The sequence below is a fragment of the Lepisma saccharinum genome, chromosome 1, assembly GCF_977018435.1.
Source record: "Lepisma saccharinum chromosome 1, izLepSacc3.1, whole genome shotgun sequence".
NCBI classification, from domain to species: domain Eukaryota; kingdom Metazoa; phylum Arthropoda; class Insecta; order Zygentoma; family Lepismatidae; genus Lepisma; species Lepisma saccharinum.
In genome coordinates, this window is record NC_139229.1 from 165,270,445 (window position 1) to 165,297,709 (window position 27,265).

The 27,265-nt window shown below is 37.0% G+C and overlaps 2 protein-coding genes across 3 annotated transcripts in view; one reads left to right on the plus strand and one right to left on the minus strand.

Annotated features, from left to right (window-relative positions):
- LOC146003653 (salivary peroxidase/catechol oxidase-like) overlaps positions 1 to 11,174 on the plus strand; it is a 47,921-nt gene extending 36,747 nt beyond the window's left edge. Inside the window, exon 13 of the mRNA XM_083142008.1 lies at positions 10,820 to 11,174. Within this exon, the coding sequence (XP_082998134.1) occupies positions 10,820 to 10,901 (82 nt within the window). The 3' untranslated portion in view covers positions 10,902 to 11,174. The remainder of the gene's footprint in view (positions 1 to 10,819) is intronic.
- A 2,397-nt stretch (positions 11,175 to 13,571) lies between these two features.
- FeCH (ferrochelatase, mitochondrial) overlaps positions 13,572 to 27,265 on the minus strand; it is a 35,422-nt gene continuing 21,728 nt past the window's right edge. For both annotated transcript variants that reach the window (XM_083142060.1, XM_083142070.1), the window contains exons 8-9: positions 26,957 to 27,072; positions 13,572 to 18,021 (exon numbers count right to left, since the gene is read on the minus strand). In XM_083142060.1, coding sequence (XP_082998186.1) covers positions 17,824 to 18,021; positions 26,957 to 27,072 — 314 coding nt within the window. In that variant the 3' untranslated portion in view covers positions 13,572 to 17,823. The remainder of the gene's footprint in view (positions 18,022 to 26,956; positions 27,073 to 27,265) is intronic.

Below are 27,265 nucleotides of genomic sequence, written 5' to 3' on the forward strand. Positions count from 1 at the left end.
TGAGCAATTACAAATTTTATACTACAGTTCATGGCCGGGAGTTATTGACGGTCACCCCACATTATCCGCTTTAGGTTCCGGGTTCGAGTCCTGGTCTGGCAATCTCTTTTTTAATTGTCTCTTCATCACTTTAATCTCATTATCATCCATCTTCATAGTTTCGATTAATTGTAAAGGTGACATAAAAGCAAAGCAAAATAAGAACAAATACAAATAATTATAAAATGACTACAACGTCAGAACTACATTTGAAAAATAAAATGCGAGCAGAAGGTTCATCTTCAAACAGGCATTTGGGGAGAACTGTGTAGACAGACAGCATGCTCGCGAAAGTTGCCAATCCACGTGTAGCATGACCTTCGATACTGGAGTTGAGTTGTGCTTTTCAGGAAAGTTTGCTCGACGCTCCTCAAGCCTCTTATCAAGATTGCCTCGGTGTTCGCAGCATTGCCAACTCATTTTTCGTCGAGAAAATATTTTTTCTCCTAATTCATTTGCTGTTGATTGTACAAGGTCCTTTAACCGTAACTTGTCTGAAAGGTCACGGTGTAAGTGGCAACTCTCTCGTTTTGAAGCTTTCAGTTTTTTCGCACTGTGTGTTCCATACCACCAGAATTTTTTATTTTTTTATTCATTAAATATGTAATTAAAACTGAAGTTATTAATTAATTTGGATGACATTTATACGTCCTTTTTTCCGCTTTTAGGTCCTTTTTTGATATTTTTAGGTCTTTTATAGGTCTTTTTTTTGGCAATTTATAGGTCTTCAACTTCCGAGCCCTAGCTAAACCTTATATATAAATGTAAAGTTAAAATGTTCTTGTCCCCCCCGCCCCGATTTAGAACCCAATCGCCGCCACTGATAGTACGTAGTATATGGTAGAATGGTGACGTACATGGACGGAAATTTAACTAGTCTGTGTGACATAGAACACTTCCAGACAAAAATTATTGGGGCGCTTACATATCAGTAGTAAATTATTTTGTTTTAAAAACCTGGGCTGAGAGTAAGAGAACCACGGAGGAGAAGACTTGCCCTCAGTATCGTCACTGTTTGGAGCTTTATTAATTTTCATATACCGCCTATATTTAATATGAAAATTAATAAAGCTCCAAACATACAGTATATTTATATATAAATATTAATAAGATTTGATGATCAAATCAGATGCATATCAAAGGAAGACTATGCAGTACATAAGTACAGCATTACTACAGGGTGGATCATTTTTGACTACCTATTTTATAATGAAGACAGATGATTTGCTGATTACATTTACTTTCATTATTCGTTTCTAGAACAAACATCGCACCTTTGGATTACAGAAAATGTATACATGAACAATGTGCACACAATTATTTCTTGAAAATAACATCTTTCAAATGACGTCCCTGGCAGGCAACACATTTAGTATTGCCCACGGGACGAGACGGGACAGGCTTTTAAAAATTCGAGACGAGACGAGATTGACCATGTGTCATAAGACAAACTAATATTTTCGAGACGAGACAGCATTTCCACGAGACTCCACGAGACGAGACAGGTCAAAGTCTCGTCTCGTGGGCAACACTAAACACATTGTGCAAGACGGTCTTCAAAGCTACGCATGACCCATGTTCTCTGGTGTTCTGACTGTTCTTTTTCTCCCATGCGGTTTATTTTGAACACTTCCAACTTCACGCCATTGTTTCCACCATTCATTGATTGTTTTCCTGTTAGGAACTCGTCCACGGCATTGTTGATCACCATACTCCCTGCGGAATGCAAGCTGCACCGCTACAATTGACTTTGTCAACACGAACTGCTCCACACAAAATATACGTTGCTGTAGAGGCCAACGTTCCATTCCTACTGAAATCCAAAGTCACAGTGTACACGAGCAGTGACGTGCGGTGACGTCGACACTTGGGGTAGCAAGCAATCAGTGGCGTGCTCAAGGGGGGGGGGAGTGGTGTGGCTCATACCCCTCCCCCTATAGGGCCCAGTATTCCTAAAAATAGAACGCCAATAACAGGAAAAGATTGCAAAATGATGAATGAGTACTAAAAATAGTACACGTAACCCCCACCCCTATTCGAAAATAAAAAATATTTGATTTGACTACTAAGCCAGAGATCCTGGGTTTGAATCTCGGCTTGGTCATGGGTATTCTTTGAGTGTGTTGTGTCCCTTCATCAATTATATTGTATCATCTTCGCGATTAGCCAAAAGTGGCGGAAAAGCGAAGTAAAATAAACCAAATCAAGCAACCAATCAATGATTTGACTTGATTTTTGTTACTTAGCTTTCTCATATTTGGTTAATTGCGAAGATGATACGATAAATTAATGAAGGGACAAACACAAAGAACATCTATGCCCAGGTCGCAGTTCGAACCCGGAACTCCTGGTGTCCTTGCGCGCTGTGATAACACTCTTCCACGGTTGATTGATTTGGTGTTTTAAGTCCACTTTATGCACAGAAACAAAACAGGTAACAAAACACACTTTTTTGTAGTTTCTTCAATATATAATATTCATTTGGCTTTTAGAGTTCTGAGATACATTTTTCATTTCAAATTATTTCATTATTCACTGCAGAGGAACAAGGATGCACGCTCATCACGGGTTCGAATCCCGGCCTGGATTGTTCGAGGTCCCTTCATTAATTTCATCACATCACCCTCATTTTCGCGATAACCAAATGTGGCAGAAAAACGAAGTAAAATAAACCAAACCAACAACAATATGAATGTGCGATCTCTTGCCCAAATAAATACTTCCGTTGGAGGCCAAGAGATTAATATATTTAAAAGAAAAAAAACATAATTAGAGATTTGAGATTGATTACTCTATCTCTGCTAGACTAGCTACTCCTCAGTGCATGTCACTGTACACGAGGCAGGAGGAAACCGCCCTCCCAATGCATCTGTTTTGCAGTGTTGCCAACCTCAAACTGTGTAGTCGAGAATGCTCCACCCTGTATTTAACAACAACACTTCATTCACCGAGAAACAATCATTGCTATAATTATTTTTTAATGATATTTATATCACTAGTAACTCTTAATAATACCAATCATCAGCGGAGCGATTTGGTTCCAAAACTGGGGTTGCAAGATCAGTTTACTTTCTCTTGATAGATAAGGTTTAGCATAGTGCGAGAGCAAAAGTGGCAAACACACACACACACTCCTCCCCCTAATCGCCACCACTGCCCACCATCTTCACTAGATTTTTGGGTCACTATGTGCAGGTAGGGTAACCGGGACCTAATCTAAAGTTACGTGAGATCCGAGCAACTGAAATTTGCGCTGAACAGGATTCGAACTCAGAACACCTTTCGTGATTTTATTTTCACTGTCGAGAACATTATTGACACCGGGAGGGAATGCAAACAAGTTTAGCAAGCAAGAGCATTTGCACACCGTGAAGCGAAACATAATTAGCACAATGGCATGGCTCATAAAGCACATTTTAATATGCTACTTAATATTCAACCATGAAGTTGTTGACCGAAAACGGCTTCAAAGGATAGAGCGTTATAATATTCTCGTCGTCAGGAGGAGTACATATAACTCCGGTCCTTATATATAGTCTTAATAGTCTGTGTCCGATTAATGAAACCATGAAACTCGAATAACCACTCCTCGAAGCTCGAATCCACGAGTGCGAGTTCCTACGTCGTTCCAATGATCATCTATTCTATCTTATCGTCGCAATTAACTCAGAGGTAGAAAAACGACGTTAAATTACCAAAAGTCAATAAACAACTATCATTCAATCCCCCCTTCATTTCCATGCAAAGATAGTAGAAGTAATTAGTAGGTAAACTAATTAAAACATATTTTAAAAACAATTTTGTACTTATTATGCTAACAAAATTATCTTATTTTGTCCCCTCTTCAAAGGTTACATGACGAACCTCTTCCTCCTGGAACCCCTGAATTCGGTTACCAAGAAGTTTTTTTTTTCATTCCGTCTAATGTTAAACTAACTAAAACTAAAACTAATGTTTTTGGTTCAGAAGACTGACGGGAGAGAAAATGGCAAATAATGCCCCCCCCCCCTCTCTCTCGAAACATCTAAAACTATCAATGAGTCGTCACTTTTTTATTGTTTAAAATTGAGCGGTTGGCCCCTTTAACATATAAAATTAAACAATTACTCCCAAAACGTAGGAAACTTCAACGAAAGTAGCGGACGGTAGTAAGGGTGCCCACAGGATTTTTTCTCAGGGCGGGGGAGGGGCAGAGTACGATTTCATATCTTGCCCTTCAGTAGCCTAATAGAACTTGTATTTTATTTTTTATTATTGTTATTATTACTATTATTTAATATGATTTTTACTATATTATTATTACTATTACACAAACCATAAAATTGAAATTGAGTGAAAATGCATTGATGCTGATGATAAATTTCGACTTGAGTCCACTATTTAAATAGAAACCGGATTTACATTGCTTCCTTTTCAAAAACATCTATTACTTTGATGATGAATAATTCTTTATCTTTTTGTACTTTTTCACGATGCATAAATATCAGAGACCACTTGATCATCATCATGGCACCTATGGTCCATGTTTTTATGCGTCAAAGGCTAATGTATGAAAAAAGTAATTCAAAACGACGGAGCGTGAGTTATCGAACTGAGATGCCGACTTGGGTAAATGATTTCCGGCTTTTCGGGATCCCGAACTGACGACAAAACTCCGAAGGATCGTATAGAGAAGTGGTTAATTATTGCTATTCTTGCGCTAAAAGGGTAAAAAATTTATTGAAATTCAAGGTTTTTATTCAAGAAGTGCAAGAACAATCACTTAAGGGGGGAGGGAATAGTGTGTAGAATTCGAGATTTTCACCAAGTCCGTAAATTTCGAAAATATTCCGTAATTGCTCTAACTTCAAGTCTCAGAAAACAGTGTTATCACAGATAAATGTATTATAATATGATCATGTGTGGTATTATTTATAATAAAAATATCACCACTCGAATTACATTCTTTTCTCAGATATCTCAGGGTGGGCAAGTGTCCCCCTGTCCCCACCCCTTTGCGGGCGCCCATGGACGATAGGTAAAAAAGGGTAACCCGTACCTCACACGAGAGAAGATAGTTTCCACCACTGACTCAGGATGTCACTTTTTCTAGGACTATAATAAACATATGAATGTACGATAAACGGTAGGGTTGCCATATTTTTCCTTCCGCAGTACAGGGCACACAATTGACAGGGTGTAAAAATAGTACTTATGCACAAACACAGAACAGTGGTAGTGTATATTTTTTAATAGCTACACATTATCTATTATAATATAATACAATACAAACTTTCACAGGACAGAAATTGATTGTAGAATACATGGCGCCCTGCAAAAACACCCATATCCTAGTGTGATTTCAAGAATAAAATGACAGCTTGTGTATATGCGATTAAAATCACGCAACTTTTCACGAAAAATTATGGTAGTTCAACAAAATTCGACTGCGCTTATCGTTTATCGAAAATAATTTGGCTTGTAATTTGATATCTGGGAACAATTTGATCTTTTGTATTGTTTGCTAAAGCAACAACTGGTTTTTGTTGAAGCTGAATGAAAAGAAGCAAAAATACGTACTTACGGATTAGGAAGAAAAGTGTATCTAAGATAGAAAAAAAACGTACTGAACTTAGCTATGCCTGAAAAGCCCTCAATTACGCCGTATATAAATTATTGTTTGCGGGTAGCCAAAACCAAGGTTATTAGAAGGCCAAAACTATTTTAAAACACTATGTAGAAGTTTTAAAAAGTACAAACCTATGTATGAGAGGTTGAAGTCATGTTCCAATCAGTAGGTATATTTTCTTGAATTTATATTCTGTATTTCTGTCTTCCAGAAAAGTAGATGTGTGTATGTTTATTAACAAATAAGTCCTGATGTAAACTATAGTGCAATTATGTAGAATTTCTGTAATTCCGACAGAAAACCACTGCACAAAAATTACCTTGAAACCATACCGCTGAAATTTATTGATCTTACTCGTACTTCCATTTGAAGCACTGTTGGCAATGCCTATGTTAAGAATGTTGCAACAGTACTGAGGAAATCACCATTAACACGCAGAGTTTCGTGCTCACAAAACTAGTATCATGGTAGTATCACAGACAAACTGAAGATGGCGTTTGGAAGCAGTGGCGGATTGACGACTTATAATACTGCAGTGTGGTCTCACTGCACTTGACATGTGCTCTCAAAAAGCAATGACGGCGATTAGGGGGAGCGTGGGTGGCAGATGCCCACCACTTTTTGCGCTCGTGCTATGGCCTCGTAATGCTAAGCTTTGTCAACCAAGAGAAAGTAAAATGTCCTTGCACTCCCCCACCCCAATTTTGACACACAATCGCCGCTACTGTAAGGTAGTAAAAAATATTTTAAATGAGGGCTAAACGTTGGAATGAAGGCTACAGCTTATCTGTTCCTGAACCACCATAAAAATAGTAAGCAATCAACATTTTTTAAACTTCAAAATTATTTTGTGAATATCGCTTTTTAGGTAGTGCAAGGTTATTTAATTATTGTTTTAACAATTGAGAGTTGTGTGCCCGTTCTAAAATTTTAAAAAAAATCTGCACACTGTCTCTCTCATTGTATGAAATGAATATTTTTTATTAAACCTCCGAGTAAAATTAAGAGGCAGGGGGCTCTCCTATGTCCCAAAATTTTCAGATTTATTAAAATTTATTTTTGTTAACCTCCTGGTATCTGATGTGTAATAATGAGTAATCTTTATGATTTGTTAAATGTAATAGTTATTTAGCAAAATAGTTCTGGATGCTATTTGTATGGAATGGACAACTTTTCGATTCGGTCTTCCCCTCCACCCTAAAGTTAGACCACAACTTCGATTCTGCACCCCCAAAGTTAGGCCCCAAGTTATGTCCATGCACCTTAATCATGCATTTAGTCCCCAAAGATTCTGATCACCGATCACCTTTTACTTCTATGCTTACTGTAGGAATATTGATTATTAATTTTAAGATCTCATGCTGACAACCCTCTCTCTCTCATCATATCCACACCTAATGATTGTTTCCCATGTACAGTATGTAACATTGTTATTCGTACATATAATTTGTGTGAAAAGAGAAAAACATGCTGTTTCATGCAACATTGTTATTCGTACAGGCAAGAGTTTCAATCTTCTTCGCATACAGCACCACTGCTATTTGGGCAATTTCGTGCAGTTTGCAACTTTGTAACAAGTTTGAACATGCAGGCACGCCCCCCGTCAAGCGGAATGCTGGTGTAAGTATTGTTGTAGGCCTATCGTCTATCCATCAGCATGTTCAAAATGGGCAAGGTGAAGGAACTTAGTTCCGATCTGAAGGATGTTATTATAAATTTGGCCCTTAGAGGTTATTCGTTAAGAAAAATTGGACAAACAGTCAATAAATCACACTCCACAGTTCAATACATAGTAAACAAATTTAGAGAGGAAGGTTCAACACAGAATGTGCCGAGAATACCAAAACAGAGACGGTTGAATAAACGTGAACGCTTTCTTTTAAAAAGAGTGCGAGAAAAACCCCGACTAAGTGTTATTCAGTTACAACCGTTAATAGAAAATGTTGCTGCCAAGATGATGTCCGATCAAACTGTCCAACGTGCCTCATGGAAGCATGGATATCATGGCAGAATACCACGAAAGAGGCCGTATGTAAATAAGGTGAATCGCAGGAATAAACTTTCATTCTCGAAAGAGCATATCCACAAAGATCAGGAATTTTGGGATAGCATCATATGGTCAGATGAGTCCAAGATTAATATATACGGGTCAGATGGGATAAATAGTGTCTGGAGAAAATCAAATAAAGACAATGATCACATTAACAAAGTTCCAACAGTTAAACACGGTGGTGGGTCATTAATGATTTGGGGCTGTATGTCGTCCAAAGGTGTTGGTACCATACAGTTTATTGATGGTATCATGGATGCACATGTCTATTTGGACATATTGAAGAACAATGTATAGCAGAGTGCCCAAAAAATGGACATGCCGCCTATCTACAGATTCCAACAAGACAATGACAGTAAGCATAAGGCGCGAGTTAACATGAATTGGCTAATATGGAATGTGCCCAAACTACTACAAACACCAGCTCAAAGTCCAGACTTAAATCCCATTGAGCATTTATGGGCAAATTTGAAGAGGCGAGTCCATAAAGCAGGCATCAAGTCCAAAAAAGAGTTAAAACTGTTGTGCAAGCCAAGTGGAATAAAATAAGCTCTGAAACATGTTGGAAACTGGTTAATTCTATGAAGAACAGGTGTCAAGCTGTAATTAAAGCCAAAGGATACGCATCAAAGCATAAGAACTGTCAGTTAATTTGCTTTGAATATACTTTTTTCTTTTATATTATTAAGTGTACAAATAGAAAAGTTGTACAAAAAATGGCATGTTTCTCTTTCAGTTTCATTTAATTTATGATTGTCATTGGTTATACAGAATTTGGGTAAGATTTTATGTTCCTAATGATATTAGTTATTGAATTGTAAAGAAACAATTTCAAAAGAGTGTATTTCCTTTCAGATATTAAAGCATTTTCTTTGAAAATCCGTGTGTACGAATAAGAATGTTACATACTGTATATGAGCAGTATAGTATGGGATGCATGACTGTTGGACATGTCAACACAATGGCCATTTCCTCCCATTTCACAATACATAGACAGAGCTCTTACAAATCAATCATTTATTAATACTACTTTCAAATATCGACTCCTTATCAGCAACTAAAAACAAAATTACATCTGTTGATAAAATTTCCATACATATGCTAAAACTCATACTGTAGGCCTATAGGGGGAATTCATCACTCGTGTGGACAAGTCACAGGATGATCATAACAGCTGTACGTTCATAGGCTGTACCTTGTACATATTAATTGTTATTTTTTCTTTTCTTTCATGGGAGTGTTTAAAGTCAAATGCTGTTTCAGCTAAACGCAGATTAGATCAGTGCAGGCTCGTAGCGAGGATTTTATTTCGGGAGGGGCTCGTCCCTTATCAGCAGCTCCCATTTAAAGGCAAAAAAAAGGGGGGAAGGTAGAAGCCCTGAAGATTAATTTCTCAGTATATTACAAATTATTATGCAAGATGTTAAATCCTGCTAAAGTAAAATTAATAACCACTATAGACTATTTAAATTAGATATTTGTAGGATTTTGGGGGGGAGGCTTCAGCCTCCTTAGCCCTCCCCCTGGCTATATGCCTGAATCAGTGGCAGATTGAGAGAAGTTTCAATGGAGGTGCCAAGAAAGATAGTCAAATTATTTCATGTAGTTGCTTGTTAAAGCTCTACCAATAGCCCTTCCATGGTAAACAAAATATAAAATCGGCACTCTCTACGATGACCCAGGGAATAGGATCCTTCTCGAACCTTTTTCAACAACCCATTTCAAGAGAATCGTGAAACATTTGGGATAAAAGTACAAACATTTGAATGAAATTGGCTTATTTTAATCACTGCATTGTGATTCTCTTCAGGAGTGCTGTACCACATGTCATCAGTGATACGACATTTAAAACCTCTCTGTCTCAGACTATATTTACTTGGCCAATGAGACTTTGGTCACCGGACAAAACATGCAAAGTACTGACCGTGTGTTACTTGCTGCAGTGCGATGTTAGGCCAATGCACAAACCAGTTTCTTGAAATTTATGTTGCTAATTATAACTGCACTTGTGGGATATCATTGTAATCAAGAGAATGCCCACCTTTAAAATAATAACTTATAATTTTCCACTGTGCAGCTGTTATGTTAGACTGATTAATGCATGGTTTTGTATTCCCATGCTCTGGTTTTTAAAAAAAAAATATGTCCATGCATCAAATGATGTCCATGTCCAATGGGTTATCATTTGAAGCACAAGCCCTATTAAAATAAATCAGTTTAATTAATACAAATTGTATAACATAATTTCACTACGAGAGCCATTCAAAAATGGCATTAGTACAATATAATCAAATTTTTCCATGTGGGTGTCATGGTGGATCAAAATCGATCCAAATTCCAACAACGACCCTTTTCCCAGAAACTCTGAAGGGTTGTAGAATTGAGAGTTCACTGTATTTCAATTTTGTTTGCTGCACTCCTAATGAATCACTGTACATTGCGGTGGTGTCTAGATAAGACATTTTACCTGTGGGGGTGTTCACCTATTTTTGATAAAGCCATAAAGCCATACTATTAGTTTATTCATGCAGGAGCAGTTTAAGTCCTACAGTGTAAATGATGAAAATGATGATCAATTTAGTAGATGCTGTACAATATCAATGATAGGCATTTATTAAGTACATAAAGTTTCGTGTTTTCGCGTTCTTTAGCAAATATTACACAAAAACATGACTACTGAAGTCTGTATTTGCTATTCCTATAATAAGATGCAGCTATGCTGTTGTAACATACACAAATAATTCTGAGCATACACATGTGCTGCAAGTAGTTAATCTAGTACCAGTCTGTCTCCAGAATGTGATGAAAACATATTTGAAGTGGCGATATTTTGTGTTCAAGAGAAGGCCCAGACCTCATAGGAACACCCTTGGATCTGATGTCAGATTCAAGTTATGATTGATCATGCTACAAATATTTTCTTTCATGAAGCCCTCCCCAAGAAAAAATCCTAGTCTCGTTTGCCAGCAAACATGCAGTTCAAGGTTCCCCCCTTTCTCCACGGGACATTTCACTTTTGTAATATAATTATTTTAGTTTCATTCATTTCTAGTCACAAATAGGAAGTTGTTAACTTTCATGCACTTCAAACTGAATAATTGTTATTGCTTCTTTTCTTTCAGAAATCAGCGAGTATCATGTAACAGCGATTCAATACCTCGTGTGGATCTAACTCCATGGAGAAATGAACCAGTACCAGTATGAAAAAAGAAGTGTACATCAAATGCCAAGAAACAATTACTGTGCCATTCCCTTGCTTGCATCTCATAGATGGATCCTACAGTATCAGAACCAAAAACCAATACTGGGGTGTTTTCAATCTTATAATAAATAGGTTTTCAGAGCATATAAATGTGTGTATGTGTGTGTTTGTGTGTGGTATACATTGGCCTACAAGTTGTATTTGTCGCATTTAATTTGATATTTTATGTTCAATAAATACTTGTTTTCAAAGATAATTCTTCTGTGAATAATGAACCCATAATGGCAGACCACACTGAGCATTGGACACACTTTTTCAATGAAGATTATTGGTTTGAGTCCAGCCCCAGACACACAGTGTTCCATTCTCTTTGCCCTTTCAGGTATTTCATCTAAGAATATATATGCAAACCCCTCCCTCTTGACTGAAATTTTTCACACACAAAAGCCTATTTTATGGATTTTTGTGGTGTTATATGTATGTATCCTAAAATTACCCTCATACCCCTAAATGCCCACCAACCTTGGACTGAAATGAGTTCTAGGGTGCAAACATTGACAGTCAAATGTACCTGCAAGGGGGGAAGGGGGGACAATTACCACCCACAACTTCAAATTTTATGCAAATAAAAATACTTTTTATAAAATGTTCTTGCTCGCTTCGCTCGCTTCTTAATCTTGTCAAGTTCAGAACCATAGCTAGGGGGCAGCAGGAGTCGACCCTGGGTGCCGAACGACCTACATGAAAATAAGTTGTAAGATTGATTGATTGATTGATTTTTTGTTTCAAGTCCACTTTACGCACATAAAGGCTAATCGGGGCTGGATCTACAGTTTAAAGAGGGATCTGAACTATTGTGCCATGTGCCTCCACCGGATATCAAACTCGGGACTCCTTGACCACAAGGTGACAATATTACCACTACATCATCGGGGAGGCACAAAAGTTGTAAAGAGAGAATGCATTGGCATGCCATGAAATTATTTGCACCCTATTAAATCAATATTGAGCCTGCAAAGAAATTGGATGCAAAAATTTTCTTGATCGGTTCACTCGCAATGTGTAATTGTTCTCTGTAATGCATTTAAATTTTCAGACGGAGAAATATGATTTGTGTTAATTTTGTTTTAAATGTATGAACAATTGTTTTGAGGAAAGAAAACGTGCACATTTGAGAGACAATTCATGTAATTTTTGCTGTTTATTGTGAGATGGATGAATTGGATGTGTAATGTATTTAAATAATATACAAATTTAATGTCTACGTCGCTCCATGTTGCATATATGTGAAACATATATCGCGCATGAAAGTTATACATGTTAATGTAAAAAGGAATTATATTTGGAATGCATTTATCAAGCAATTTCTGTCTTTCAAAAATAGTTTGTGTGCTTGTTTTCCATTATTAATATGAAATTGAACATCTTGAAAAAATAATTCAAATCGTTTGTTCGAACACAAATGCTTTAGCACCAACATCTACCTTCAATTTGCATATTTTACGAGGGTAATAATAACGTCTTTGCTACTACTACTAATAATAATAATCATCATCATAATGTTGGTCCTGGGTTTGAATTCCAGCTTGGGCATGGATGTTTGTGAGTGTCAATTCATCAAATTCATTATATCACTTATCCCCAACTTCGCAAATTAGCCAAAAGTGGCACAAGAAGCGAAGAAAATAAAGCAAATCAATAATAATAATAATGTTATATAACATTATTATTATTATTGGTACATTTATCCTGGTACTTGCCCCCCTTCCCCCCCCCCAACAAAAATTCATGGTTGCACCTCTGCTTAGCACATATATGGACAAAAACACAGATGGCAGAGCCTTGTTAGTCTGCAAAATGTAGTCTGGGATGTCCTACATGGAAGGATCACCCCTTACACCCCACAAAGTTCCATGAGGACAATAACCAAATACACAAGGATGTATGCTCTGCATCAGCAGTAGATTGTGTCAGTTGCCTATAGCTCAGCAAAACCACAGCCATAAATCTTGGGTTTTTGGAACTGCTGGCAAAGCAGAGTTGCCAAGCCTCTTTTGCTTCACCAATGGAAAAGGGAAGAGTGGTAAAAAAAAAAAAGGTAAAGTGCACAATTTCCCTAATATCTTTCCTGCAATAATTTGGGTGGTAGTTCAAAAAGATAAAATTACTAATGGAAGCTGTTGTAAAAAATATATAAAATAGGAATCTAACAGGAAAACCAGTTCAAATGATGAATGATTTCCACAACAGTAACAAAAAATCAGTTGCACAACATTCCATTCTTATTATTAATTAATCAGAATTCTGTAATTAGAATTTGAAATGCAGTAAGTACTTGTAAAGTTTCTTTTTCGATAGAATATTTGTGATAAATGTTAATGGGTGCTACAAATGTCAAGTTAGTTGAATACAGAAGACTTTACCGAATTTCATGATAATCTGTGGAATTATGAGAGGCATTATGCACAGATTCTTCAAAAGTTTCTGAACAGTTCTAGTAACAGAATTGTGCAGTCACAACCTTTACAAATGCAAAAAGCAAAGCTTTTTTTAGTGGAAGGTAGAACATGTAGCAGTGTGCCAACAGATTTGCAATAATCACAATGAACACAGTTTCTGTTAAAGATTATAACTTCAAAGTCATGTGTTTTATCAATCAACTTCAAAAGAAATAAAGAAAAAAAACCTTTATTTACAAAACTAGTTTACTTCAAGTTCCATTCTAAAATTTAAATAAATACTGTATACATCTCTTTTCACCATTCCAGCACCTTTTACCATTTATAAAATTTAAACCTACAAACATACAAATAACAAATGTAAACATATAATACCACACTTGTTTAAACTTTATATGCACTTTCAACATGTCTATAACATTCATATGCAACTTAATCTTATTTACATATCTTAATTTTTATGCTTAGTTATTTTTCATTTTTATGAATAGTTTGTGATCTCACATCAAAGGTTCTGGATTTGAATCCCATCTTTGGCATGGATGTTTCTTTGGGTGTCCCTTCATTAGTTTATATGTAATTGCCATTCATCAATATTACCTCAAAATGGCAGAAAAGTGAAGTAAAATTATGAAAATACCAGTGTTAATTTGTTGCTTCATATATGTTTGTTACATGTAGGTATTCCCTTTTTGCATGTTTGATGTGCAAGTATGACTTTTCTTGAGTATTCAAAGTTTAGTAGTTAAATGAGTAAATCCATAACTGCAAATAGTCTTGCAAAAGCAATAAAAAGGCACATTGAGGAGAATGATAGCATGAGTAATTTAACCTGTATATCCTTCAAACTTAACAAGTTTCATCTTTTTAACAATTTAATAGAACTATTGCAGGTGTCCCACATTCAATGCTTCGTTTTGAACCATATTTTTCACTGACAAATCAGTTAACTAAACAGCTACAAAAAAAACAGTATCTAGAAAGTATTCTACAAAGCCTGATGTAGCAATAATGAGATCAACTAAAAGCCAATTAGCAGGCTTTGATCCTGAAGGGATTTGTCATGGAGTTCAGATTTAACGTTTCAACATATTTGAGTTTCTGAGCTGGTAACATACTCCATCTGTCCCAAAATAATACTTGCATTCTACACAGCTAGCATCTTATTGGCAAATATTGGCAGAATAAACCACCTCCCAACATAGGCATGTGCACACCCTGTGATTAGGATTCAGTCAGGGAAGGAAAAACTACCTTACATTTCACTGTTTTACATACTCTGTATTGATGCTTACAGAACTAGGGTCCACAACCCCACAAATTCCATTCCTGTGTACATTAGGTGTAAATATATACATGTAATACCTCTGATTCGAAAATGGAACTCATACAGTGGAACCTCAATTTTACGTTTTTCAGGGGACCAAGTTGAAAAAACTTAAAATGACGGAAAATGTAAAATCGAGGAAAATTTTGTTACATTTTGCTAAGTTAGGACCATCAAGATTGAATATATAATGCAGGAAAATGTAAAATTGAGGAACGTAAAATTGGGGTTCCATTGTATTTACTACAAGTAAAGAAAAGCTGAATTTAAACAAAATTCACAGCTCATCTTAAAGTAAAACTTTTCACTGCACACACACACACACTTGAGAATTGAATGCACACATACAGTATTTACAAATATTGGATATCATATGAAACACTGTTGGTCCAAGATTAGAATGGATTTCAGCTAGAGTGCTGCATCGAGGCTTTTTTGCTCGATTGTCTAATAGTTCGTACGGATGAGAAATTGAAACTAAAGTGAAGATAGTCATCATCTCCATGTTAAAATGTAATTTAGTCTATCTTACCAATACACAGCAATACATGAGAATGAATAGATGATTATGGGCTGAAACTACCAGGACGAATTTTTACACATATATTTGTACGATTATTGTCCCATTGAAATGTTATTTGATATTCTATATATATTCGATCAAATTACGCTCGAGCGTGGAAGATTCGATCGAGTGAAAGTGGTCCAATGAAGTACTCTAATTTCAGCAGTCTTATGAAAATATCCTACTCTATAATGTTAGTCTTCATTCAGTTTGTACAAGCCTTCTACACACCTCAACTATGTCATTCACACAAACTTATGTAGCAATATACCGGGCGTCCGAGAAGTCTTTGTATGAAAACAAAAATTAACTGTATCCGCTATATGCAACATAGACATGAAAAAAAGGTACCAAAATGTTCGGAAACTATTTAAGTTTATTTTGTTTCAGGTTTCTGTAACGTTGCGGTAGTGTAGCAGTGCCAGTGTCCAGCAAACCAGAAATGTACACAAATCAGGAAAAAGCTGAGTGTGTCCTGTGGTTTCACGAGAGCAGGTCACAAAAAACAGTGCAGAGACAGTTTCAAACATCGTACGGAAAGGTGCCGCCCGATGGTAGGAGCATTAAGTCGTGGTATGACAAATTCAAGACCACAGGATCTGTTGCTGACGGACCGAGAAGTGGCCGACCATCAACCTCAGACGAAAGGGTGGAAGATGTCAGAGTGGCTTTTGTGCGCAGTCCGATGAAATCCGTTTGTACGGCTTCACATGAATTACAGATGCCAAAAAGTTCTGTTCATGATGTGTTACACAAACGTTTACTGTTTCGTGCGTACAAAGTGCAAATCCTGCAGGCTTTGTTGCCCAATGACAGCAAACGTCGGTATAACTTTGCGGTGAAAATGTTATCACGCATTGACGCTGATAATGGCTATCTGGAACATGTTGCTTTTTCAGACGAGGCGGTCTTTCATGTCAGTGGTTTAGTGAATAGACACAACGTGCGTATCTGGGGTAAAGAGCCCCCTCATGAGGTGAGGGAGTCGACCATGGGCAGCCCGAAGGTGAATGTTTGGTGCGCGCTGCTGCATGACAGAACAATCGGACCATTTTTTTTCTGTGAGGACACCGTAACATCTGGAGTGTATCTCGATATGTTGCAATTGTTTGCTGTTCCTCAATTGCTAGAATATCACCCAGATGTTATCTTTCAACAAGACGGTGCACCACCACATTGGAGTCTGGACGTTCGTTCCTACCTTGATCAGACATTTCCTGGAAAATGGATTGGTCGAGATGGACCGACAGCGTGGCCTGCACGATCTCCAGACATAACCCCTTTAGATTTTTTCTATGGGGTTATGTGAAAGACAATGTCTACAGAACTCCTGAATCCGATCTTGCAACTCTGCGACAACGGATAACCCAAGTCATCACATCAATCCCTCCTGTGATGTTGGCTAATGCATGGCGAGAAGTTGAATTTCGACTAGATGTACTCCGTTTTACCAAGGGTGCTCACGTGGAGATTTATTGATTTCTTTCCTATTGCCAATAAAACTTGAATAGTTTCCGAACATTTTGGTACCATTTTTTCATGTCTATGTTGCATATAACGGATACAGTTAATTTTTGTTTTCATACAAAGACTTCGCGGACACCCGGTAGCTCAACATAAGGGGATTTCAGATAATTGAATCTGTGGCCGCGGTGGCTCAGTCGGTAACGCATCTGACTACCATGCTAAAGGTCCCAGGTTCAAATCCGGGAACTTTTCTAATGTTGGAAGCGGCACCGGCACCCACCCAGCGTCGAATAATATGGGTACCTGGAGGAAACGCGGTCAGGGGCGTGATGCTGATCACATCACCCCCACTCACGACCGGATCAAGAAAGTGTGGGGCGTTACCCCCACACCCCCTATACGCCTTCATGGCATGGTGCTATGCATAGGGGAGCACTTTACCTTTTTTTTACCTTTGTTGTTGATCACAATTTTGTTTTTACATGTCTTGTTTCAGTGTCACAGGAAAAACAGAAAACATCTTCAACAGCTTACAAAAATGTGTATATATCAGAATCACTCAGGCCATTCTACAGAAAATAGGTTTTCACTTGCAGAACTGTTTGGAAGAAGTTCGACTACAACATGAAGAAAATATTTGACCCCCTGTGCACATGCCTATGCCTTCCGAGGTTGCAAATATGTTCTATAGTTCCAAGTAAGTTTCTTTGGCTTACATCAAGCAGCTCAATTTGCTTGTTTCTCGACTTTTGTTTCTGGAGCTTGTTGGAGTAACGTGGTTCTTATTTTGAAACAGGTGTAGTCTTTAGTGTTCAATTAAATTAACATCAAAATAACAATTCTAGGAATGCTGACTTCACATAAAATAGTACTCATTTTTAAACTAAACTATTGAAAAAATATCCATTTCTACGAAAAAAATAATAACTTAATTACGAGCTAAAAATACAACAAAAATCCCATACTTACATATTTAACCAACATTTATATCATACTACAATTCATAACTTCAGTCAACCATGATACTGCCAGCATTTCTTTGTACTGAAATATATATATATGTATACGTATGTACAAAAATTTACATACTGACATATGTTTGGTGACTAAACACCACATAATTGAGCAAACCATTCCTTGGACTTTGCACATCTTATGTTGGTGCAATGAGGACACCTTGTTAGGAACTTAGGAGAGATTCTTACTTCGCTCTTCAGATGACTAGAGACCAGATCGGCCAATGCATCAATGAATATGGGATGGTCATTTGGTGCAGCTGCACGGAAGATCTTTATTACACCAAGCTGAAAGAAATAAAAATTAATTGATTGATTTGGTTTATTTTACTTTGATTTAATGCAGTTTTGACTAGGGATGAAGATGAGGATGAGTGATGATATGATGAAATTGATGAAGATAGAATCACAAAGAACACCCAGGCCCAGCCTGGGCTTTGAACCTGGGATTCCTAGCATCGTGGTGTGGTATGATAACCACTCCACCTGGAGGTCAGCGAAAGGAGTAAAAAAGTATCAAAACTATTGCATTTATAGTACACTTTGTAATGCAGCACTGCTGTATCAGTGTGGTCTTATATAGTGGTATTTGTGTTGGAAAGTACTGGTTGAAATTTAATAGCGATGATACTAGGTATCTTGCTGGATCTGAACAAATGTCATGTAACATTTTTGTGTGGTCTAATTATCTTGCAAATTGTGAATTTCAGCTTAAATGATAGTTACTTTAACATACTCCTATTACCTCTGATGTTAATTGATTGATTGGGTTTATTTTATTTTGTTTTTCTGACACTTTTTGGCTAATCATGAAGATGAGGATGAGTGGATATGATAAAGGGACATTCCCAAAGAACACCCATGCCCAAGGCAGGATTCGAATCAGGGACCCCTGGCAGGGACGGCGCTACAGGGGGGGCTAGGGAGGGGTGGGCTGAAGCCCCCTCAAAACCAGTCTTACCCCCCCTAGCCCCCAAGATTTTTGTAGTACGATACATGCATTTTGACCGAAAACTTATAAAAGTTTAAGTTTATATTTTCCATTATTAAAATTCCATTGAGGCAAGTACAATGTTCAAGTACATTTTCTAGTTCAGTTAGATCGCAAGGTTACTTTTAATACGATGTGTTCTAAAATCAAGGGGAGGGGGTATATACAGATATGCAGTGGTCAGAAGTAGCGAGCTACTTGTAGCGTCGCTACTGTAGCTAGCTACAAAATTTGTAGCTGTAGCTGTAGCGACGCTACATTTTGAAAATTGTAGTTGTAGCGGTAGCGAAGCTACAAAATTCCTGTAGTTGTAGCGAAAATTTCGCTACAGCTACATTTTTTCTTGACATTTTGAGGTGAATTTTGAATGTGGCAACAGTGTCAGGAAAAATCGACAATAACCCTTAATGTTGCAGGAGGTTCATAAAGACAGTCTATTACACGGAGATACAGATTATCTAGATTGTAGATTACACTGGGGAACAGTGAAATTGCGGCACAGTGTTTGAGAGCGAATTTAGGGCAATTTCATGCTGCTGAATAATTATATAATAATATATTTCCTGAATTGGCTCTAATTTATGAAATAAATGCAACTAAACCAAAATGGCGGAAACATAAGACATACATATAAATGAACTTCCAACAACAATTTAATATTTCTTTTTGTGATTACAATCATTATTATAAAAATAAATTTATATAGGCCTATAATCATAATAATTAAGAAAATTTGTACACAATGAAGTAACAAACTACTATGTGAAACGTTTTCTGTACGATTTCCTGCTGTATTGCTTTTGAGGACAATCCCTCTGTAAGCTCCAACTGTAGTCGGCCATCACGTGGCGATCCCACCGTCCCTGGTAGCTTTCTTCCATTATCCTTATATCCTGATGGAACCTTTCTCCCCGTTCTTCAGCCCGACCCTGTGGCCGGGTGGTTAGCACATCGCGCTGCGACGCCAAGGGTCCCGGGTTCGAATCCTGGTCGGGCTTGGTTGTTTGTGAATGTCCTATCATCAATTTCATCATTTCATCACTCATCCCCATCTTCGCAAATTAGCCAAGAGGCACAAAATGCGAAGTAAAATAAACGAAATCAATCAATCAATCAATCCCCGTTCTTCACTAAAATCACCAAGGTTCTCAGGGAATCTGTCAATGTGGCTATGTAGAAAATGTATCTTCACACTCATATTAGCTCCCAATTTCTCAAAATTTTTCAACATATTTCCAACTATATCGGGGTACTTTTCTGCTCTGATTCCCCAAAAAGTTTTTGACGACGGACACAAAGCTCAGTCAGGCCTCAGATTCGATGTAAGACATGTAAGTTGTAAAATTGGCATCATTTATGAGTGTACGAATTTGTGGTGGTCCGTCAAAGATTCCTCTTCAATTTTTCAATACTTAGTCCTGGAAAAGTGTGGCATATATATTTCAAACAATCACCACTTGTATCTAAGACCTTGACAAACTGTTTTATCAACCCAAGTTTAATATTCAGTGGCGGAAGGATGATTTTGTCCCTATCAGCGGTTCATGAATGATATTAGCTTTTCCCACTAATATTTTCCCTTGGGGGCCAAACTTTCATCGCCCAATGCTTTTCTCTAGCACGAATATCCCACAAACATAGAAAACAGGGATACTTTGTGTACCCACTTTGCTGTCCTAGTAAAAAAATCACCATCTTCAAATCCACACACAGGAGCCACTTATGTTCAGCATATTCAATTTTTTCTAAAACCATTTTTATGTTTTGGTATTATTCCTTAAGGTTTGTTGAGTGTCCGATATATTGCCTAGCAATGCTTCATAAGTTGCCTAGCAACAATTTACAAATAAATAAGTTTATTATGGGAATTTCAGCCCCTTATCAAATTTTGATATTACCTAGAAAAGCGTAGAGTAATTTTACCTCCTATATTTTTCATGGTGTGTTTATTTTTATAACTGGAGTCAATTCAACTGAACCAATCATACAATTGGCAATAACAGCTGTTTTGTGTGCTGAAACTGTTATTAAACTTTATGCCGCAAAATAAAATCTTTTTTTTGTTCCCCAGTGTTATAGATATCTGCGTAATTTATTTAATTAGTATCTGAAGAATTCAGATATCCAAATAACTAAGTGACACATATGAATATATTCCTGCTAACAGCTACGTTTTTTTAGCTGCATCGCTATTTTGGGGAGAAATATGCCTCGTTTGCATCACCCCCGGAACAAATCCTGTGGATATTCATGTTGTAAGAGACACCAAAATGTCATTAATTGCTGTGTAAGACAACTTGCAGTGCAAAAACGAGCAATGGAATTTCCACTGCACTGACAATCGAATAGTGCCAGCAATAAATGGCTCAGTACGTTAACAGCATTGATCATCGTCAGTATATAAGATCTCACCAGCAAGAAATTATTGTTACAAGAATGATAGTTTCTGGAATTACAGTTATTTTCGAGATAGTATTTGTTCACAAATTTTAAAATTACAATACGTTTAGAACACTCAGGTTTACATGACAGTTTCCTCAATAATTTTATCATATTGCAAAAAGTACATACAAGTTATTGACTTTTCTGCAGAAACGACAATTTTCTTTAGTTAATATACATAGTTTTCAAATTTATGTATTTCTCCTACTTTTGCGTCACTTTTCTGTAACTTTTGCTAATCATGACATCATCATCATCATCCTTCGCTGTTTCCCGCTTCTGGCTGGGTCGGCATAGAAGTCAAGCCTCTCCATTTTTTTCCTGGTCTTTCACAACTCCTCTCTTTCCAAGGTGTTCCAATCTTGTCTCCTAATACTCTCCACTATCTGCTCTTTCCACCGACATCTTAGTCTCCCCCTTGGCCTTATTCCCACTCCTTGTGCATTGTAAGCTCTTACTGGTAGTCTTTCTGCATCCATCCTCTTTATGTGTCCGAACCATCTCATCTGTGCCTGATCTATTCTGTCCTGAAGCTTCACTACACCCACTGTCTGTCAAATCTCCTCATTTCTCATTCTATCCCTTCTAGTCTTCCTCACAAGACTCCTTAAAAAATTAATCTCCACTGCCTGCATCTTTTCTTTGTCTCTCTATGTCATTGTCCAAGTCTCTGCTCCATACGTAATTATTGGAACATAGTATGTGTTACATATTACCTTCTTGCATTTCATAGGTACATCCTTATTCCATATTAATCTTCGAACGCTTTGATATAGTCCACCAGCATTCATTTGTCCTCCTTTGTTTACCTCCTCATCTATTCTTCCACTTCTCTCAATCATGACAATGAGGATAAATGGTTTATTTAATTATTCTCTTATCTATAGTTGCTTTATGCCACTTTCGGCTAATTGTGAGAACGAGGAAGAATGATAATGAAATATTTATTCTCAAGAAAAATATGTTGATGTGAACATAAATACTTAATTCTACCAAATTTTATTTGTGTATAATTGTAATAATTAATAATTATGTAATTTGGGTGACACCCTAATTGCAATATTCATATATCAAATTTGAATTGATATGCCACTTGCATAGGTATAGTATTCTCAAAAACTATAGTAAAAATAAGTAACTGAAGTAACATTGCTATCAAAATTATAAAATGACTGGAATCATTATAATGAATAACAGAATCTATTTACCAGTAGTAGGGGATTTTTTTTAATACCCATATCGTTGTTTTTAAGTTGTTTCTTTTATGCAGAAGTAGCGCAAAAAGTAGCGAAGTAGCGAGTAGCGAACAGGAGTAGCGTAGCGAGCTACTTTTTGGTAAATGTAGCTGTAGCTGTAGCGAAGCTACATTTTGGAAGAGTAGCTGTAGTTGTAGCGAAGCTACTTTTAAAATGTAGCGTTCTGATCACTGCAGATATGCCTGGATAGCAGTGGCTACCATTTGATACTACGAAATGGGCCAATCATGAGTGCCAGCCAAACTTGCTACGAAATCTGTTACCTGCCTCGTAGGTGGACGACGTATTCAGTGGCTGTGAGACTGTTCTTTAATTATTGGCATATGCAGCTAAACGTGTACATTATTAGGCTCCATAAATCGTATTGCTATATTTACAGATGTGTAAAATGATTATTTTCAAGTAGGACAACGTTCAACATCTAAAGAGCCGTCAATGTTCTTTTCTGTTTGTTATCGATGTTCTCTCATTGTTTTCGTTATATCTATCCTTATCGTTGCAAATATTCAACAGGGAGAAATAGGATGTTAAGAAATCAAAGAGTACACAAAGTAGCTAATTCTTAAATGTTAAGAATTGGAAATATTAAAATTGGACCTCCCCGCCCTGGTTATCTAGCAGCAATACTGCTGCAATGAAATTAAGGGGTCCCCGCATCTGAAAAAAAACCTGTGTATGTTAGTGTTTGAGACCGTAAATTACATTCACCACTGCAAACAATGTGCACCTGCAGGCAGGTAAACACTACAACTAATAACAGGTAACTTCCCATGAAGAAAGTTACAGTCTGCAAGTGAGGATGAACTATTTCTAGTCAAAAATACAAAATGAAATATCCTGTGTAGAAAGAGAGTAGGAGCACATATTATTTGCTGGTTTTGGCTAATTGTGCAGATGAGGATGAGTGATGATATGATGAATTGATCCTCTCACAAATAACACACATGCCCAGGTAAGGATTTGAACCTGTGACCCCCTGGTGTTGTAGCATGCTATTGCTAACCACGCCACCACAGAAGTCGGCTGCTGCTCTATCACCTATGTTACACAGCATTAAGTTGACATGGCAATCTGTCCCTCGAATGCCAGAACAATATTTTCTTTAAAATAAAAAGGAAAAAATCTTAATATCAGACTTCAATCAAATGCAAATAATATAAGTGATGTGAAATATAAAACTGTAAAATGTGATCATCAGCTTAAGTGCACACAAGTGGTAAAAACTTCCCTTATAAGGAAAAAAAAATTAAAGCATTTCTATCAACGGAAAGATATTTTAAATCCGGATCTGACTGATCAACTTTTGTATCACCTTGTGCCATGTTGAAGTATACTGTTTTACCTGTTATCTCTAAAAGTATAAAATGCCTGTAATGTAAATTTCGATCAGCTAATGTTGAATAATAACATTTCGAATAAACCCTGTCTTCGCTAAATATTCACTATGAAACTGGACAGTTTCACACCACACCAACTTCTTCCCATTCGATCACTATACCTACTCCTTCTATTCCTGTGACTGACCTGTGGATCTGCACAATATAATTATATGTGGGTTATTTTTTAAGTAAGGTCCGTTTTGCAATAAAAACGAAGTAAGTAAATGTTTTTCAAAAAGTCATTTATTTTCTGAATTTACATACACTTCTCTATTTTTCTACATAATTTCCTTGCCAGTTTAAACATTTATCGTAACGAACTATGAGTTTTTGGATACCCTCCTCATAGAACTCTGCTGTCTGTGATAATAGCCAGTTAGTAGTAGTCGCTAGGCGCAAGGTCTGTTTGTGAATACTGTTTGAAATTACGCGTGCGCATGGGAATAAGTGTGCGCGCAGGCTCCCGGCATTCGTTGAGCAGCATCCGACACCATTTGCATTCACGGCATCAGTCTGTACGCTTTGTTAAAATGTTTCAGAAAATCGAGCACCCCGCCAACTGTGAAATACGGTCAGTCATCCGATTCTTAACAGCAAGAAACATGAAACCTGCAGATATTCATCGCCAGATATGTGAAGTTTACGAAGACAATGCAATGACTGACAGTAAAGTGTGAAAATGGGTGAGATTGTTCAAAAAAGGTTGGGAAAACGTCCATGACGAATCACGCGCTGGTCAGCCATCTGTAATCACTGACGAGTTGGTGCAGGCAGTTGACACCCATATTCACGCAGACAGAAGATTCACAATTTCCAAGTTGTCATCGGAATTCCCACAAATTTCAAGGTCAGTTTTGTTTAAAATTGTGTCTGAGAACTTGCAGTTCATGAAATTGTGCTGTTGATGGGTTCCTAAACTGCTGAGTGAGGAACACAAAAAGAAAAGATTGGCAAGTGCTTTAACATTTTTGACCCTCTACAATGAGGAAGGTGAGTTTTTTGAGTAATATCGTCACAGGAGATGAGACATGGGTGTCCCACATGACTCCTGAGTCAAAACAACAATCGATGGAGTGGTGACACACATTGTCGCCGGTCAAAGTGAAAGTAAAACAGACACTTTCAAAGAGCAAGATCATGGCAAGTTTTGGGACAGGCAGGGTGTTTTGTTAGTGGACTTTTTGCCACAAGGAACAACAATTAACTTAGCTTCCTACTGTAACACCCTAAGAAAACTTCGTCGAGCGATCCAGAACAAATGGCGTGGAATGCTGTCAGCCGGTGTCGTACTGATTCATGACAATGCAAGGCCACATGATGTGGTTCACACTCAAGATCTGATCGAATCTTTTGACTGGGAGGTATTCCATCATCCACCATACAGTCCAGACATTGCACCTAGCGACTACCACCTCTTCTGCCATCTGAAGACCTTCCTGGGCAGCAAGCGTTTAGACACTGATAAAGAAGTGAAAACGACCGTGAGTAACTGGCTATCATCACAGGCGGCAGAGTTCTATGAGGAGGGTATCCAAAAGCTCGTAGTTCGTTACGATAAATGTTTAAACTGGCAAGGAAATTATGTAGAAAAATAGAGAAGTGTATGTAAATTCAGAAAATAAATGTTTTTTTGAAAAACATTTACTTACTTCGTTTTTATTGTAAAACGGACCTTACTTAAAAAATAACCCTAGTATGTTTATTAAAATTATTAATTTCATATTATACAAGCCACTTTCTATTAACGGCAAAAAATGTATAATTACTTTGTACAACGTTAATTGTTTTATGTTATTCATTTGTGGTAAACACTATTTAAATTATGTAATATTTGGAATTGTAACAAAAATCAATAGTCGTTATATAGCAATGGATGTAATGAAATCAGAATACAGGTAATAGTGAACTGCATATTGCTCAGTTATTTTACTAATACATAAACCCACAGAAATTGTATCTTCACCTTCGTGTTATATTTCAAAATATTTATTAACTAATTCCAATCATGCAAAATGATTGAACAGTGATCGTCACACTACAAACCTGTCAGTTACACTCTAGGAGCACATGAAATTAATCATAGGTGATAGAATATTGAAGAATACCATCACCTTTTCTAACAGTTAAAAATGGACAATCAACAATTTCTTAGCTATTTGAGAATGGAAAACAGCACTTTAAATTAATTTTTAAGAGGATAGAACAACCTCAGATTAGATACTGGGGAAACTGACAACAGCAACCAAGCCTCCCTGAAGAATGACTAGTTATTTGTTTGTCAGGCTGTCAGAAAGCCCTGGAAATATATGCAAAACAACATTATTGTCTACTTGCAGGTGCTTATTGTGAGAGCTGACAAACTCAGACCTGCTTTCTTTGTGAGCGGACATGCTTCAAATAATGTCAGCATTTCGTTCAACTTGCTACCGCTTGTCAGTGTTGGCTGACCAGTGCTTGAAACAAGCTTCCTATGTGTCTGTACCAGTGTTGAAACAATCTGAGGGCAACAATTTCCCTTTGCAAGGGACAAAATTTCCCCTTTTCTCCCAATTTTTCCGAGAAATTAAATAATAATATAATAATAATAAGTAGTAGTATTTTCGTTGGCCTATGTTTAGAGCGTGAAAAGGTTAAAAAATTAATCACATGAGCCAGATGCCTCATGCTCAAACTCTGGTCACGTCCATTCCCCATTGTTCATCATTCATCCTTATCGTTGCTACAACCGAAGATGTGACGTAAAATAACCAAAACAGAAATAAAGAAGGAACAGCAGAAAATAATGGATCCAAAACTGGAAACTAATATAACGTCTACTAACACTGAGTCTGAAATCTTTAAATTCCCACGAAATTTGGGTATTTTTAATCAAATTTCCCTTTTTTCCTTGTGGCTTAAAATTATCTAAATTTCCCTTCATGTGGCAAAAAAGGACAAATAAACCCCCCTTTTTTTCTGGCCTACAATGACCCAAAATGAACATATATTATGTTGGGTCTCGTCTTCGGACACTAGGAAAAAAAAGGATTTTTCCTCAATTTCCGAGCCCTAGTTATAATTAATCTGGAGAAGTAGAAGAGAAACATAAAGTAACAAAGAAACAAATGCAAATAAATCTTTGCACACAGTGAGATACTAAGCAAGACAATACTTACTTCTTTACTTAGATCTTGGCAATATTCAATGTCCAATTCATGAAGCGTCTCTATGTGCTCATTCACAAATGCAATAGGGACAAGAATGAAGTTTTTTCTTCCCTGTTTTACATAACCTGCAACAGACAATGATAAAACTGCTTTATGAACTCTTGAATGAAAATAAGAAAAACAGATCTGATAAATGATTCTACATAAATTATTACACTTGTTTGGCACTTTAAATTTCTAAAGAAAAGTGTTGTATGAGTAAATAACCAAGTAACTGTGATTTAGCCTTAGTAGGAGATATTGTACATTTAGAAATTT